The sequence below is a fragment of the Ciconia boyciana genome, chromosome 17 (genome assembly GCF_034638445.1).
Source record: "Ciconia boyciana chromosome 17, ASM3463844v1, whole genome shotgun sequence".
Classification (NCBI taxonomy): domain Eukaryota; kingdom Metazoa; phylum Chordata; class Aves; order Ciconiiformes; family Ciconiidae; genus Ciconia; species Ciconia boyciana.
Genome location: NC_132950.1, coordinates 7,516,321 through 7,534,133, shown reverse-complemented (window position 1 = coordinate 7,534,133; position 17,813 = coordinate 7,516,321). Strand labels below are relative to the sequence as shown.

Below are 17,813 nucleotides of genomic sequence, written 5' to 3'. Positions count from 1 at the left end.
TGCGCGGGCGCGGGCGGCGCGGCGGCGGCGGGGCCCTGAGCGTCGGCGCCGCCTGTGTGTGGTGCGTGCGCCGTGCGTGTGCGGCGGCGGCGGCCGCGGGGCCGCGCCGCCCCCTCCCTCCCCCCTTGCGCGGCATGGCAGCGGGCGCGGGGCCCCCCGCAGCCGCCCCCGGGCCCGGCTGGAGGAGGAGGAGGACGACGGGCAAGCCGCAGCGGCCCGTGGGCTAGGCCCCGCCGCCCGCCCCCGCCGCCGCCCCCCTCGACGCGGAGACCGCCGCCGCCGCCGCTGAGGGGCCGCCTCCCTCCGCCCCCCCCGCTTCGCTCCCTCTCGCCGGGGGGGGGCTCTCGGGGCCGCTCCCGGGCTGGATGAATGTGGGAGAAGATGGAGACCAAGACGATCGTCTACGACCTGGACACCTCCGGGGGGCTCATGGAGGTGAGGCCCGGGCCGCGGCGGGAGGGGGGGGCCCGACCGGGAAGGCCGCGGGGCTGCAAAATGGGGAGGGACACCCCCCTCCACCCCCCCCGGAGCCCCGTGGCCATACAAGGAAGCACGGAGGGACGGAGGCGGCTCGCCCAATCCCCGGGAGAGGCCCTCCCGGACGCGGGGCCGGCGGGCGGGGCGGGCCCGGCCGAGGCCCTGTCCTCGTCCGCCCCCCCCGGCGGGCCCGGGGCCGCTCTCCCCCGTCGGGCAGCCGGGAGAAGGGCGCTTGGGGTGAGGGTCCGTCCCAGCCCCTCAGAGCCCCTCTCTCTCTGTCTGTCTGTCCATGTGCAGCAAATCCAAGCCCTCCTGGCTCCCCCCAAGAGCGAAGATGGGGAAAAGAAGAGCAGGAGGCCCGAGAAGGAGCCCAGGCGAAGTGGCAGGGCCACTAACCACGATAGCTGCGATAGCTGCAAGGAAGGAGGGGATCTGCTGTGCTGCGATCACTGCCCCGCCGCGTTCCACCTCCAGTGCTGGTAAGGCTCGGTGCTAGTTCCCTCCGGATCTGGCCGGCCCGGCCCGGGCAGCACCTTCCCTCCAGCGGCTCCTGCTTCCCGTTAGGTCCCTGCCTTGCGCGGGGAGGGGGGGTGGGAACGACACGGGGCCGGGCGTAGCAGGCAGGAACAAAAAGGAGAGGTGCAAACCCCACTGGGGTCCATCCCCCCCCCGAGACTAATCCAACAGCGGCCGAAGTGAAAAGCCCCCTCTCTGCTTTCTCTGGGGGGTGGGGGTTCACCACCCTCCTTTCTTTTTGTGCTGAGCAGCGGCCGAGAGGCCCAGAGGAGGAGCGAGGCCGCTGGCTGTGCGGCCTGGCTGCTTTGGTGCTGCCCTTACCCGGCCTTCCACCACCACCACCACCACCACCCCCCCCCGAGCAGATAACTTCCCCTCCTCACCCCTCTCTAAGGGTGCGTTGCTTGGGGGGGGCCTCCGGAGGGTCCTGGCCGGAGGGGGGGAAGCGGCGGTGGCGTCTCCGCACCAGGCCTGACGTTCCCAGCGCTTCCGTGCTGCTGCAGCTGCTGGGAATAATGGAGGTTGCTGTCTCTGTGTCTCCCTGCCTCACTGTTTACAATATGGCGACCTTCCTTTAAATTATATTTTTATTCTCAGCGCCATTTTGGCTGCATATATGACTTCCAAACCCTCGCAGTGCTCCCCCAGTATCTCAAACGTGAAAATACCTTCCCTGTGGAAATCCAGGCCTCCAGACTTTAAAATTGGCCGGGTTTATTCTTTTCCCTCCTTTTTTCCTTCCTCCTGACTCTTCGGACCTGCTTGTCTCATCTGTGGGAGTGACTGCCGTGAATTGGGGGCAGCCGGGTCCTCTTGCTGGGAGTTGTGTGGCTTTGTTGATGAAGGCAGATCTTCCTGCATGCAAATCTGGGTCCCGTGTGGGAGTTGAGGTGCGTGTGGAGGCGGTGGCAAAGCTCTAGTCGGTAGAGGCTGCAGCGGGGAAGGACTCTCACTGCCTTCCCTCGCAGCTTCCTAAGCTCTCGGCACAAAGCGACCCGCCAACGGCACCTGAACTTTCCGCCCCAAAGTTTTTTTTCCTTTCCACACCCGTAGCCCAGACGCATCCGAGGCCGCCTTTCCCCCGTCTCCCCTTCAACAGTTGACACAGGCGGGCGGTTTGTGTTAAATTAGCGCAGCCAGAGTGGATAATGGAGTGGAGGAGGGAGCGGGGCAAGTCAAACAGCTGGAGCTCGGGCGTACAGAGTATTCTTCCTTAGGGGAGATTTTTTAACCACATTCCTTTCTCTCTTTCATGCTTTGGAGCTTTGTTTGCCACCCTGTTACAGCTGTCTCCTTTTTGCTTTTTTTTTTCTGTTGTGTTTTTTTTTTTTCTTTTGCTTGGTGGTTATACTGCGTTTATATGCTAATTGCAGGTCTCTGAACACTTATTAAGCTGATTGCTGATACCAGGAAAACTGACTGTGCGGTCACAGTTCTGTAGGGAGTGTCCCGTTAGCAGCATATAGCCAGACGAACCCGACAATGCTGTAGCGTGCAGGCATGACATCATCCCTCCTACCCTGAGGAAGTGCTACTGGTGGTAGTGCAGATCCTCTTAATATTTACTAGGAGGACACTAATTAGGGTTTTTTTTTGTCCAGCCTACTTGGTGACCTTTAATTTAAGGGGTTTTTTTCTTCTGTCGGGCATAGTTGCTTAAAACTCGGTGTTTGCTTGCAGATGCTGCCAAACCCATCCTGAGCCTTCTCTTAGTGAGGCTGGAGCTATGGCTAAAACTTCACATTTTGAGATGGAAGAGCTGTGATTAACACTGTAGAGTTTCATGGTTGACTCCGAATCCTAGTTAAACCTAACCGTAAATGAGACGACTTTGTGCGTGACTAAACTTGGTTAAATTTCATGGCTTAATTTGGCAAGTTTCTTGTAGTTAGTGAGTGGGAAACAGTCATGTAAATCAGATTTCTGTAAAGCTTTGGCTGTACTTGAGTTAGTTGCATTATAATTATTTAAAAAAAAATAATCTTTGGCTAGCTAGTCACCCTTCAGAACGGATATGGAAGGGGCAATTCTGATTACACCTTCTCACTCCATTTGTTGCCTTTCCTGGGGTATCTCTCGGGCGATCACTTTGACAGTAGCCCAAACCCTGCTGCGGGAGGTGGCACGGTCTGGAGTGGTGCAGCGAGCCAGCCACACGCTGCTGGATAGGCTTTGCCTAAAGGCCTCTGGCTTGGGCCCGGTTCTGCCTCCCTGCTTGTGGACCTCTGTCCGTCGCTCAGCCAAGACCTTCAAGTGAACCTTCAAGGCCTTCAGGTTGTTTCAAAGGGATGCTCAGGTTTTATTTTCGTGTTTTCTTCCCTTTACCTCCTACATCTTGCTTAAAGTAAACTTCCGTTCTGGATATAAACTTAGGCATAAAGGCAGCACTTGCAACTTCCTTTCTGCCTCCTTTTTTTATTTAAAGAATAGCAGCTGTAATGCAATGCTTGTTTTAAGTCATTTGAATAGCAGTTTAAATATACTGCTGGAGCATACTAGCTGGATTGTGTTGACAGCTTACCTGTTCTTTAAATATTTGTTGTAAACTTTAGTACCAGGTTGCATTTATTATCAATACAGGAAAAAAAAAAATAGAAGAGCAGCTCTTAAGTGGTCTAGGATTTATAATCAGTTGATTAAAGCTGTATAGGAGAGGCCATATTATAAAAGAAAATGAATGACAAGGGTGTGATCAGTCCGAGTCATGCAGTAGGCTGGAGACAAACCCAGGAGTTAACCCAGCTCAGCGGCCCATTAACTAGTTTTGTTCCTTCCTATGTAGAGAAGGCTCTTCTGTACCGTGTTGTTTAAACCTGTAGCGAGCAAGTTGGCTTCATTAGGTAAGCGTGTGGTTCTCAAACTTCAGCAGTTTGCCTTAACTTCAGTTTAGTACCTAAACCTGTTGTCTTCTGCAGAAAACAGAAAGCGCTTGGCCAAAACCCCCAAAACTTTCCGAGTCTGATAGTATTACACATCTCTGATGGTAAATAACAAGTTTTGTTGATACGCTGTGGAACGACTGCTCTCCTGAATTAACGTGGGTGGAAGTGACTTCCCAATTCATCTGTCAGGGTGTCAGCTCTTCTCACAACTCTGTTTCAGAACTGCTAGCTCAGCGTAAAATTCCTACAGGTACTGTAAGAGTCCATGGACCAGGAGAATTACCAGCCTGGCTACAGATGAACTGGCTTGGTGGGAAGGATACAGGAAAGTGTAAAATCCCTTCCAGATACTTAGTTTCAACATACTTGGATTAATATCATAGTCAGGTGACTGTCTTCAGGTCTGAATTTACAGACAGGTTTGTTTTTCTGTCCTTAATAATTCTTGAAAACAGAACATAGGATTTTCAGTTCTTAAGTCTGCTTTTGGTTATGCTGTTTGCCCATAATCTGCTGCTTTGGGTAAAGGTGCAGCGTGCACTTTCATTCTGATGTTCTGCCTTAACCCACGCCCCTAAGAATGGTGTACATTCCTCCTTTACATGATTGAAAACCAGTTTTCCAGTACTACTATTCTTTCCCATTTATATCCTCCTCCTGGCTATGTGATTGTTAGAATTCCCTGTATTTTCTTGAGCTCATGGTAAACTTGATTCACATTGAAGTTGGTTTGCAAAGTGACTGATGTTGCAAATTCATTACAGCTTCGCTGAAGGATTAGAAAGATCCCTGGGAGAGGAAAAGTTTAGTTAACAAGCTGGGGGAGGGGAGCGACAACAGGAGGGAGAACTAACACAGAACGGTTTTGTGTTTGTTTTTTCTTTCTTTTTTTTTTTTTTTAAGTCTCACTGCCTGAGTTTCTGGTTGGAGGAGCCCAAAATCGCTAACCTCGCTGAATGCTGCTGTTCAAGTCCCTCTTACAAATCGCATGCTGCTGGCTGTGAAGCACTGCTAGCATGGCAAAGAGACCTGAGTTGCCTAAAGCTGACCAGCTGCCCGTTATGGTAAACAGACAGTACCAGTTTTGTGGCACTGCCCAGCAAAAAGGCTTCCCTTAGCTGCTGGATCACCCCGCAGCTGTGCTGGGAGAGGTACGCTGCATCCGTACTGGGGCCTGCTAGCTCCATCAAACTTTTTGCAACGCTTGCCTCTTCATGTTTATATTTGGAGCGTTTGGCTCCATTTCCCCTCTGATTTGGCAGTCTTTGCCAAAGTGCTGTTGTCGAAGAACTGGAGTAACAGAGCTACAAAGAGAAGTAGATGAAGCTAAACTAGCCTGAGTTTTGCATATTTTCTATGAGTCACGGCGGTTAAGTGCTTTGCACAAAGAATGGAAAAAAGTTGTGTTTGACTGGTAGGACATCAATAACTTTTTCCCCACCTTATCCAGGTCTAAAACGTCCTGCCTTCTCTTGGCATTTCGTCTAGCTTTGGTTTTTTTTACATAAATATCCATTCTGTGTGACGGAAACATTAGCCTTTCTATTGTCTTAGCTAATCCTTCCCTGAATGGGAATCTTTGGCTGCCTCGGGGGTTTCAGGTGAAACTTTGAATGGTCTGAAGCATCTGCCACCGAAAGGATTAGCAAAAGGTCCAGAAAGGTGCCAGAGAGGCTAACTTCAGGCTTAAAAGTGAACTACAGAGGAGCAGGGTTTCAATACATTGAATTACTTGTGTTCGTGTGGCTCGTAAACACTGGCGCTTCAGACAGCTTCAAAAAAGCTTGTAGCTTAACTGCAGAAAGTTTTTATTTTGAGGCTTTCTGGGATTTTTTTTTTATGTTAAATGACTGGCAAAAACCTACTTTAATGTTCATGTAATTGCATTTTGAAGATCAGATAGTAAGCTGTTCTGTTCCAAATGTTAATTTAAATGTGTCTGTCTTAACTGATAGTTTGTTAAAACAATATACATTTTTTTAAAAACAGCAATTTTTGTGTATCTTTGGTTCTGGTATTTTGGTAGTGTTGGCACCAGCGTAGTCTTGATCATAAACCAGAAGGAAGGAACTGCACTGGCTTGGTTTCTCTGTGCAGAGGGTCACTGCGCATGTGTCTGCAGATGTGGTAACATGATCAGTCTTGGCAGTTCTCTTCAGCAAAGTTGTACCAATGAGATGTTTCGCTCTCCTTATTTTGTCCTAAATCTCTCGATGCAAAGGCAGATAAGGTTAGCCTGAATCTACGAACTTAAGCTGAGGGCACCAGAAAACCATTCACAGTAAGAATTTGATGAACTAATCTAATTTTGGGAGTTGCAAACCATGATTCTCACCTGTGTGTGCATGTATGTTGCTCATGTTAAACTGAGCGTGAGCAGATTTTGCAGTGTGGGCAAGAGTTGGGCATTCAGATCAAGCCGTGGATTGCTGCTGCTGTTCTCAACATCAGCGTAAAGCGGTAGGAGCAAGGCGTTAGGATTCTGTCAAAGTCAACATTTAACTGCTTAACTTACTCTTTTTCTTCAGACATGGCTGCTATATGGACTAGCATTATGTCAAACATCCATAATGATCTGAAGCTGTTTAAAAGGGCACAGTACAAGACTGTTAATAAGGAAAGTTCTCTGCTGTTTTGTCCCTTTCCTTGAGAAAGTGCCAGTTTTATGTTGACTGGGACTTGTGGAACTGAGAATTCTTTTTTTTCATGCTGCTGCGGGGTCCATTTTTGAGTTGATGACTCAAGTTCAGTAGGATGCAGCGGCTTGCTTCGAGGTTGGGTTCACAGCTTGGTTTGTGCTGCTCCGGAGCTGGTCTTTCCTGGTATGTCAGACCTGCAGGCGTGACTCACGGGAGCCTTTCAAAACGAGGAAAGGTCTTCCCAGAGGAATTCCAGCTCCTCCAGGCATTTGCAAAGGAAATTCTTAATTGGATTAGATTCATAATACTAATCTGCTAATGACTGTTTGTTATGGAGATCTTAGCACTATCTTGTAAATATATTCACCTTCATTTAGCTTGCCTTGTGCCTTTTTATCACATACAAGCTCAGTGCTGCTAAGATTGTACAGCCGCCTGCGGATCTCGTAGTTGGGAATGGGAGGGCTACTGTGTTTATTACACAAAATTGTACAATGCTCTGATAATTCTCCCCTCTCCATTTCTCAGCGTCGCTTTAGGTGGAGGTAGTAAATGGGAAGCAGTCATGGTTAGCATGTCTAACATCCTGCTGTACTTCTGTTACAGCGGGTGTGAAGGACATCTCGGATGGGGAGTGGCTCCACACTGTCCTCAGCTACAGATTTTTAACAGCAGAGCTATATATTTATAGTAAGAGTCAAGACCAAACATGTATTTTCCCCCCTGAAACTGATCTTTAGGACTTGGGTTGTAGGTGCTGTTGTGATGGTGTGAAGAACACCTGCTCGGCAGGCTGGGCTCCTGGCTGCCTCCCTGTGTAGGACAGTCTGAGTCAATCTGAGATTTCGGTTGTAGCATCGATACTGAAACCGTTTTTCTACATAGTAAAGGCACTAACATCAATTCTTCTGTTTATTGACCCACAAAGTGGATGTTAAACTGTTTTTGTTGCTAGTCTGACTCACTGGTGTGTGTCAGGTTCTTGATTTTTTCCTGTGCTCTGGGAGCCCTTGTTAATCCTTGAGTCAGTAGAAAATAGCAGGAATCTGCTGTGAAGAAAGGGAACAGTTACTTCCAGAGTAGGAAAGAGGTGTATCTTCCTGAAAGCAAGTGTTACAAAGTCTGAATATTTAGGGAGTGCTGCCTGTTGCGATATAAATCACACGTGAGAAGGATGTACCTGTTTTGTTTTTTTTAACCAGTCAGGAAGTAAGCTTGGACTTGTGAAAATGCTAATGTATCTGAGAATATAATATGGTTTTGTTTTGAAGTACTGGATTTGAAAGAAGTGAGTGTAAGCAAAAAGCGTCTTGCCACGTCAGTTTACTGGCTAAACTTGTGATTTTGTGACACAGTCGGATTGTCAGGGCTGGCTTTTTCTTATTGCAGTAGTCAATTTACATTGCCTCCAACTCCACCACTCGCTAGTTGTCTGCTCAGCTTCCTCGAAGGAATGCTGCAGTATCCAGTAACTCTGTAAGCTGAGTAAAAATAGTGTTGTACCTTCTCTTTATTAAAGGGGTTGACAGATATCAGTTGTAATGCAATTCTGTACCTTTTTAGGGTATGGAGTAAATGCTCCCTATAGCCAAAAATGAAGAAGAAAAAAATTCTTCCAGTTGGTGTATCAGATCTTGAGTACAAAAGGCAAAGAGCATCTCAGCCAGCTGGGGGAAATCTAGCGCCTGAACCCAACTCTAACCTATTTCTGCTGACGTCTGCTTTGCACGAGTCACTTGAAGTAAACTAGATGGAGCTGGAGATTACTGACTTTGAACCCTGCAGAAAGCAGTGGCCTCAGGATGCAATTTAGCAGGCTGAAAACCCCATGCTGAATTTCTGGCAAGCGCTAGTGATTGGTGTGAAACACCTGCCTGTACAGCCCCTGACTCTGGGCAAGGCATCATGTGAACTTCACAGTGATCTCTGTCTAGAATAGCAACAGGAGTAGGATATGAAGGTGATCTGGAAAAGGCAGAGAAGAATTTATACCCTGCTTTAAGGGGTTTTTTTGTGGATATTTCTATTGCTGCTCTTTTCCCTCTCCTCCCCAGTGTTCTTGGGAAAGCCTAGTCCACATGTAGATGTTAGAATTATACTTCACTTGTGCCTGTGTGAAGACAAATTCATACTTTTGCTTTTATGGGTCTGTCCTTCATCCTCTTCTGATGTGCTGCTTTCCTTTTTTCCACCTTATTGCTTCTGTCCTTTCACCCCTGTCTCCTTTGAACACATTCAGTATGGCTAGGGCTGAATGTGTTCACTTCTCAGAAACCTCTCAGACTTGTGTTTTGATTATTTTTTTTTCCCACCAGACATGTCTCTTCATTTATTGTTCTTTAAAGATAAAATTGGATGAAGTGATTCTCACTAGAGCTGTGTTGTTCCTCAGCCCTCTTTCTTTTCCCCGATGCTGCCCTATGTGTCATCCTGCTTTGAGAAGGTGACTTCTAATCTGTTAAGAAGATGGTGCTGTAAAGATCTGAACACTTAATAATGAATCTCGACATTGAATTCAGGCTATTGTTACTATTGTCTGCGGTACAGGCATGAGTGATGCATGGGAAAGAAACAGGAGTCAGGATGTGCACAATGCCTGAATTTCTGGGTCTGACCCAAATTTTCCAAAGTCAACAAGTCTTCCTATTGACTTCCATGATTTCTGCTTATTAATACAAAGCTGGATGGTTCCCTAACAGATATGTCCCAAATATCAGAGTTCATAACCAACCAAACTAATTAAAAAAAAAAAAAAAAATCAAAAAACCCTCAGTGCAGTACAGCTGGTATTATACACTTTTTAATGCATATTTATTTATATAGATTTATACTTACTTTTTTATATATATGTGGAAATGTAATATCTTAAAAAACAATACTTGCTTTAATTTTCTTGTCAGCTGTTAATGAGGGTAATAACTAATAGGTTGTCTCGGGGAATGGTCTCTATGGGCCAGGTTCTTTCTATAAATAGAAGTAACTAATTACATCAGGTGATCACATGTTTACGTGCAGCTTATCCAGTTTATTGGACTCTCCTGCTTGTCAGGTCTGAGACAAAAAAGTTCTACTTCATCACATTGGAGGGAACTTTTCTGATTCCCTGTGAGTCTCAGGATTGCCTGCGCACGAGTGCACGGGGAAGAGGCTGGACCCTGGTGACAAGTGGGAAGGGAGGCGAGGTAAGGTAGATAACGTGCTTCCATGAGGTTGTGCTCTTCCCAGGATGAGACTAGCAGGAGCGGTTTGAGGAAGGATACAAGTAAAGAACTTCACTGGCTTCAGAATTTACAGAATACTCAAATTTGCAATACACTAGTGCTTTGGCTTGTGAAACAGTACCTGGTTCTTAGGAGCACGGTAGTACTGCTGCCAGACTTGAACCGCTGGTCGGCACAATGTTCTGCCCTTGCAGTGTTGAATGCTGGCTGTTTTAAAAGGTAGAAAGAAGCACATGGTGAGTGAAATTTTGGAATATAGCATACCTGGCGATATTACTTCTTAAACTCTTTAAGCGTTTGAGTCTTCCTCTGCTCTTGTACTGGCATGTGGACGGATTATGCTAGTGTACCTTTGTTTTTCCTTGTATGCATCTTGTTTCTTGCTGTCTGGCCATATAATGGTGTTTTAATCCTGCTTCTCTTCTCTGTTGCTGAACCCTTATTTCCAACTCTGGCCATGCTGTTGGAAAGATGCATGCTAAGCAGATGCAGTGTTCCAGATGATGGGATAATTGGTGACCTGTGAAATGGTCATTTTGGTTCCCTTCTTTGCATAGTGGCAGCCAAAATAATCATGTGCTGACCTGTCCAGTGATGTCCAGGTCTCCTAGCTGGATATTACTAGTTTAGAACTTTTTATATGCATGCCCAAGACTTCCACTTCAATGTAAACAAAGTTATGCTGGCTGCTATCAAGCTTTTTTTCACTAGTTCCCTCAGGAGGAGTTGCACCACAGATAAAAATATAGTGGCTGATGCTCTGTAGTTAATGTGAATTGCACTACTGGCTTCGAGCAGGTATAACGTATAAAATATGTGAGCCTAATCAAGGCCAAAAAGTTAGTCGGTTAGTTTTAATGTGATCAGGTTGTGCCTGGTGTATCTGAAGTTTGGTGGTCTCTGCTTTGGTGCTTGAGAAATCTCTGGCTTCATCAGGAAGATTGTTTCCTTTACTCCGGAGTGTCACAACTTCAGCCATATTAAGGGGCAGATGGAGTTTGAAGAACTTGTAGACCTTCACTGAGTAGTTTGTGCTGAGGAAGAATCCTGACACTGCTGGAACAGAGTAGAGAGCTGACAGTATTCCTAATAACCATCTTTCAGGTAATAGAGCCTGACTTCTGAAAAGAGTAAACTCTTCTTTGATCCAAAAGTTGCAATAGGAAGGTAAGAGAGTTGCAATGGGCAGCAACTTGAAACAGGCAGCAGCTGTTAGCTTGTTTCATGTGTTTTTTATGATGTATAAGGTAGAGGCTCCCAGTGCTGGCTTCCAGGTGTCCTCCTGCAGGGTTTTGGAGCAGCTGTGACCAGAAGTGTGTAACTTGGGCGCAGTAAAACTGTTTCAAAGAACTGAATTTGTAAATGATGCAACTTTCTCTGTTTCTCAATGGGGCGCTTGTAATGCGCTGACAGTGAGGTTGGTTTCCTGGTTTGTTTTAGTTACGGCTGCCATTGAGGCCCTGCTGTAGGAAGCCAGGGAGCCTTGTTCTTTATGAAGCTGGTAGAACAGCTGTAGCTCTATCCATCATTGGGATAAACAGGAGTCCAATAGAAGAGCCAAAAGCCTTCTTCCTTTATCTAGCTGGCAAACATAACCAGCATCCTTCATTATAAGCCTGTCATTGAGTCTTGGTAAGTTAATTAGAAGATTTCTGAGAAGGAAAAATACTCTTGCCTACATTTTTTCATGGGGTTACTATTTTCACCTGCACAGAAAAAAGTGTCTAAGTCCGATTGTTGAAAACAACTGACATCAAAAACAAGTTATTCAAGAAAGCTTCCCAGACACTGGTTTGTTTTCCTGCCACCATTATCCCAGCCTGATAGCTGGCTGTAGCCTGGTGGGTCCAGAGCGTGCTCTCAGTAGTGTCAACGTGCTGTTGACGCAAGATGGCCACCAGGAATGCAATGTGTAAATAACTTCAGGTTTGCTTATAACTGGTTCCTTTGAGAGCCACGGCCCAGTTTGTATTGAAGAAGGTGCCATTCCTTTGAGCGTTTGTTTACTTATTTATTGAGGTCAGGAAAGTGAAGAGTAATTACAGGATTTAGACTTAACAACAGGCATCTGATGTATGAGAGCTCCAGAGTGTGAAATTGAAAAGCTAAGTGGCTTCATGCTATTGTTTGCTTGATAAAAACTCCTAATATATGGATGACTTGAAGATTTTTTTATTTCTTCATAGCCATTTAAATCTTATTTAAGGGAGGCTTTGCATAATGTTCTGGCCATGGGAGCTAGTCCAAAAGTTTACAAGAGCAAGTCTCGACAACACAAATCTGGTATGAATTTCAGGAGATGCTACTTAACTTTTTCAGAAAAAGCCATGAGACTATGGCAGTGACTTCGTATCACCGTAGTGGCTTTCAAATAGGTAGTGATAAACATCTCTCTTAATTTTCAGAGGCTTTGTATGAGTTGGTCTTCCAGGTGTTTGTGTAGATATTAACCTTGAAAGTCAGACTCACTTTTTCAGAGCTGTCTTTGTCTTAAATTCAGAAACATGTTCTGCTGAGCAGATTTGATTCAGGTCACACCAAACCTTCCAGGCAAAATAGCGCTGGCCACCACTCTTGCCTGTGATGACGAAAGGGGAAACGTTCCGAAACGAAGGTTCAGCGAGATTTTACTGAACAGTACAACTGATTGGTGTGTAGTTGAAAGGAGATGTGTTGTAACTGAAGATAAAGTTGGTGCTGTACAATTCCAGGTCCTGTTGGCAGCAAACACTAACGGCTGGAGGTCTGCATGCTAATGAACCTATGAAAGATAGGGAGAAAGAGGCCGTGGTGCTCCTGCCAAAGTGCTAATTCTTACCTTGGTTATGAAGATCAAGTATCTTGTTCAGATTTAAAAATCAGTTTATCTTATGCTTACAGTAAAAGGTTGAAGAATGTGGTCATAACTAGTCAATTAAAACAGCATTCTTTAGGGCTTCCCTGGCTTTATGCTAAGACCTGGGAAATGCTCTCTGCTTGCGGAGAGGCCAGCAGTGCAGGAACAGCATTCATCAGTCTTTGTTAGTGCAGCGAGCTGCCTTGATGAACAGTTCATTAACCAGGAGAAGCAGAATCAGTCTTTTAATACACTTGCTATAGCAGTTAGGCCCTGACAGCAAGCAAAAAACTCAGGAGGCTAGTCTGAGAGCTGGAACCTTGCTGCTGGTCTGAAACTAATCTTTCCCCCTCTTTCCACAGGCCTTTGGGTAGCAGCATTCATTAAAACGCTTCTCTAAGCTGTCATTTAAGAGTACTTTTATATGTAGGATCTCATGGTTGTAGAGCAGATAATTCAAACATAACAAATGGGACAACAACATACACACTTAAGAAGAAACCTGTTCTAACTCTTCTAGGCATCTCTCAAGATTCACTGTGGTATTAATTGTTTCATTGTAAAATGCATAAGATTGAGGTAACAGTTAAAACAAATAACCGGAGGCACCTGGCAGCGCGTAGATCCCTGGCACGCCACGCGTACATTGGAATGGGGCAGACGTGTTTCCAGCAGTTCAGGCACGCTCATCGGTAGCTTCAGAGGGCTAAAATTCACTATGAACAAATCAAAGTCTGTAGGGTTTTTTTCCCCTGGGGTGCTGGGAGGGGAGGGGGGAATGGGCCAGATGAATCCGTGCACGCTGTAGCTGCAGATCCAAGAGCTTGGTTTATAGCAGGAGTAAACCCTGAGATATCGAAGGATCTACCTCAGGACTCGGAATGGATTTACGCTGCAGCAAGCACACCGGGATCATTTGTTTCTCTCCTCCTTCCACCCCCCTTCCCTGCTTCTGTTAGCAAAAGATTAGTTTGGGGCAGGGGAGAGTTACTGCTTCAGCCAAACATTTGAGACTTCATGTAAAGCAGCCAGTAGTTGAGGCTTTGGTGCTCTCGTCTAGAGCCTGATCTCTTGTTCATCCAAGTCCTCCAGGAAATGAGAAACATAAGCTGCAGGTATGTTTGCACATGTATGCAGAGCTCTGCGTTTCTGGAGCGCCTGGAACACGGAGGCCTCTGAAACCCTGCACTCCTCCTCAAAATGGCTGCCAGATGTGTTGGCTCTACTGAATTCCCCGGAGCCTGACACCAGAAATGCTGAGGTTATTACCAGTTTGGTTCTTGCTGTGTTCTTCCTTCAGTCTTGCAGGCACAGTGTTGCAAGACCAAGTGTGACCCTGGATGGCTGTGGTACCTGCGGAGGCTTTCTGTCGGCACGCTGGCGCGCTCGGGGCAAGGCTCGCCGGGACTCTGTTTAAACAAAGGAAGCGTGTTTGTTTTTACAGCTCAGGCTTGGGAGCCTGGGCTGGGATCCTGTGCCATTTCCCCGTGCTAGGAGCAAGATTCTCGAGGAAGACAGCCTCTCCCTTTGCTGCAAAGCACAGCTCTTACTGGCCAACAAATATGTATCTTACCCTCTCTGGCTTGTCAGTGCTGGAGACTTCTTAAAGCTTAACTTGGATTTGGTTTGATATTTGTCTGTAGGTGCAGTAAACGGTATAGAGACTCCTGAAGTGAACCACAATCTGGCTGCCCACGCTCACGTGGCTTCTTGGCCAGTCTTGTAAGCTCCTTGCTAGCATGGCCGCACTACTACTTGATCACCTTGTATAACCCAGTCAGTCCCAGCTGGATCCCTTGTAACCCTTGAAAGTGGGAAATGGAGCTTCCAGGTCCTGCGATAGTGCATCTATCTGTTGAGTGTTCAGCACAAGAGAGCAGACTTGCTGTGCAGCTGCCTCTAGCATCAGTAGGCAGAACTTTTAAAAGTGTATCTTAAAGCCACGCTGCATGGTAACTGGCTGTTTTTCTGACAGCATGTACACTTTTCCTGCAACAGTCAGCAGTTTGCTGAAATAACAAATCTTAGTGATAAAGAGGTGTTGGAAAGTACTTGAGCTAGTAGTAGGATCTATAAGGAAAGTGTATCATTTAACATATGCTGCTCTGCCTTTAACTGAGGAAAAGTGTTTCTCAAAATAGTCCTCCTTACTCCTTCATCTAATTTGCTTTGGTTTATTTCTAGCATCAAAATGGGAATGTCATTTCGATGTGATACAGCTTTTATAGTAAGTGCAGATCCATATGAGTAGGATGTATCTTGTGCTTCATAGCCAAGGCAAGCTGTATATGGTGACACTTTTAAGAGTATTTGGGTTGCCTTAAGATAGAAAGTGGTTTCCACCATTAAGTAAGTGTGCCGAGGGATGGAGTACATGAGAAGCAGTGGGTAGACTTCATGGCAGCTTGCTCAGTTGGACTGGCACTGCACGTTCAAGGGATGGAAATCCCTAGATATACGACTGTGCTTGCTGCGCGGGAATCTCTGTAGTCTTACATGGAGCAATCGAGTTATTTAAGGAGGTGTTGGTGTTAGGGGGGAGGTATATGTGTCGCACACAAGTGAATCTGCCATTTATCTTTGCTATTCAATTCTCAGACTGTCTTCTGAAACCGTGGAGCATGCTGCATCATGGAGATGAGATGGGTGTCGTGGAAAACTAGTTTCTTAGAGGTGTCTTGCTAAGTGAATGTATGGGGGAGCGAAACCGGGGAGCGTCACCATAAAGAAAAGGAGGAAGTGCCTGGGAGCGGAACCTGCAGAGCTACCCTGACACGGGCTGCGTGTATGTGAGAAGAGGCATTCCAGAACTAACAGTAAAGCGTTGCTTTGTATTTCTCTTGTAGCAACCCTCCACTCAGTGAGGAAATGCTGCCTCCGGGGGAGTGGATGTGTCACCGCTGCACCGTACGCCGCAAGGTAAAGCCTCTTGTAACAGACATGATCCCTGCCCTTCCGACTGTCCATCTGAAACGTGAACCCTGTGTTTTATATCTTCCTCTCCCCTTAATGTGTATGTTTGTACCACCAGAGTTGCTCTTTGTGCTCGCAGTTGCGAAGGGCTTTGTTAGGAACAGGCTTAAAGAACACTAAGAGGTCTTGATGAGACCCTCCTGATATTTTTAACCTCTCTACTAGGAACCACAAAACTGAAGTGCCTGATATGTTCTTGTCAAGCTGTGCCTTTCAAACCTTTTTCCTTCCCCCCTACTTCTGGAAGGGAGGCACAGAGGGAATGGGAATGGCTCCCATGCTTGAGGAGGTGAGCTGTCTACAGGCAACGCAGGAGTCATGTTAATGCAGCTTTGGCATCAGGGCTGTGATTCTGGTTAGCGTGTGTTTTTTAGAAGTGTGATTTCACAGCAGTTGCACATCAGCAGAGGGTGAAATCACAGTGAGTTATGATTTCCTGGGCTGTTGAACAGGATGGGGAGGAGATGATTGGGCAAGATTGTGGCTTGTCTTTTTTTTCCTTGATGCTCTTTCTCCAGGAAGCCGTCTTGCACAATGTAAACATCTTACTGGTGTGACTACGTAAGACTGCATAGCAGAGGGTTTAGAAACTGCACCAAACTATCTAGCAACTGTTCCCTTAAAGTGACACCCAAAACAGATTGGAAGAAAACTGTGTACTCAGCCTTTTGTTCCTGAAGTGATTGCCTTGTTATGTTTCTGGGGTACTGTTCAGCCATCTGCCAACAGTAAAAATGAAGGTCCCAAATTTAAAAAAATAATAATAAAATGAGTAAAAAAAAGAGAAGAAAAAAAATCCCCAACCTTTCTGTATTAAAAATTGCCTGATAACGCTTTGCTCCTTTTACAGACCATTTTAGTGATCGAGTAGATTGGTTCATCCATATTGGTGATGCTGTCAGTGCACAGTTGCCCATACTAGGCCATGCAGCGTCCCCTCCTGTTGCAGAATGGATCTCGCGGTGATTGCAATGTATTATTTTCCTCTGCTGCAGTTCTCCCTGCCCACCTTGTTCAAGATTCCTGTCGTCAAGAGATAGCAGAGTGTTGTTTGTATATTGTGCTTGTATTCCCAAGCTGACCTTCTTGTTCCGTAATGGGTTTGGATGCACTGCCAGGGTTAATAGACTGCATTGACAATGAACGGTCTACTGTAGAGTTTCTCAGTGTTGGCTAGCAAAGTAAACAGAGTTGTCTGATTTGTCAAGTATTTAGGACTAGATGCTGTGAAATGCTGTCCTGATCTGGACTCAAATATGGCTATCCTGAGAGGAGAGACAGGCTAATTTTCTTCCCCGTGCTTGGTTCCCTTCAGCTGCTTTGTTATCTGTACGTTAGCTGCAATCAAATTGTTTTTGCTAGGTCAAGGCTTTAATGACTTCACGGGGGAAGTTGTAGTAAGTGGCTCAAGCCTTTTCAGATGCTGTTTGTCTTCGATTGCGTATTTGTCAAGGTTGATGTGCTTTGTTTGTGGCCTCCATGATAAGCCTGCCTATTCATGTCGTGCAGAAGCGAGAACAGAAGAAAGAGCTGGGGCAGGTAAATGGATTGGTGGACAAATCTGGGAAAAGGACCACCTCCCCCACCAGTGACGCAGACCTGTTGGACAGGTCTAGCAGCAGCATCAGGGCTAATGCGCATGCCAGGATCTTGGAAAGGAGAGCAAGCCGGCCTGGCACTCCCACATCCAATGCCAGCACCGAGACCCCCAACTCAGAGCAGAATGATGTCGATGAGGACATAATTGACGTGGATGATGACTCTGCCATTGCAGAAATGGACTGTGGGCAGCCCCAGCTGAAGCGACCCTTTGAGCTTCTTATTGCTGCTGCCATGGAAAGGAACCCAACGCAGTTCCAGTTGCCGAATGAACTGACCTGCACCACAGCACTTCCAGGTGAGCGATGGCTTGTTGGTGAAGATGTCCGCAGTTGCATCCTGCTGCCATCTTGCTGCTTTTCCCTCTTGGCTCCTTGGTAGTTGCAGCTCCAGTGATGCTCACTGGTGAAAGCAGAGGGTACAGAAGTACCACTGGTCCTCCTCCAGCTCTCCAACAGCAGGTGGCCTTTCAGATGTGAGCTGTGGGGATGCTGCTACTACACACTACACCTCCGTCAGCACTTGTGGTAGAGGCTTGCTGTTGTCACCTTAGTCTAGGTCATCAATCTGAAGAAAAAGATTCTAATTGTCAAAATACTTGATTTTGATTTATGTTACGATAATCTAGTAACAAAGTAATGACTTCATGTATAGGATGTCACTGAAATTA

The 17,813-nt window shown here is 46.5% G+C and overlaps 1 protein-coding gene across 1 annotated transcript in view; it reads left to right on the top strand.

The window, feature by feature from the left end:
• Nucleotides 1-16: 16 nt before the first annotated feature.
• The window catches only part of PHF12 (PHD finger protein 12), a 33,019-nt gene continuing 15,222 nt past the window's right edge, over nucleotides 17-17,813 (top strand). Inside the window, exons 1-4 of the mRNA XM_072881870.1 lie at nucleotides 17-435; nucleotides 775-956; nucleotides 15,418-15,490; nucleotides 17,054-17,441. Of these exons, the coding sequence (XP_072737971.1) occupies nucleotides 370-435; nucleotides 775-956; nucleotides 15,418-15,490; nucleotides 17,054-17,441 (709 nt within the window). The 5' untranslated portion in view covers nucleotides 17-369. The remainder of the gene's footprint in view (nucleotides 436-774; nucleotides 957-15,417; nucleotides 15,491-17,053; nucleotides 17,442-17,813) is intronic.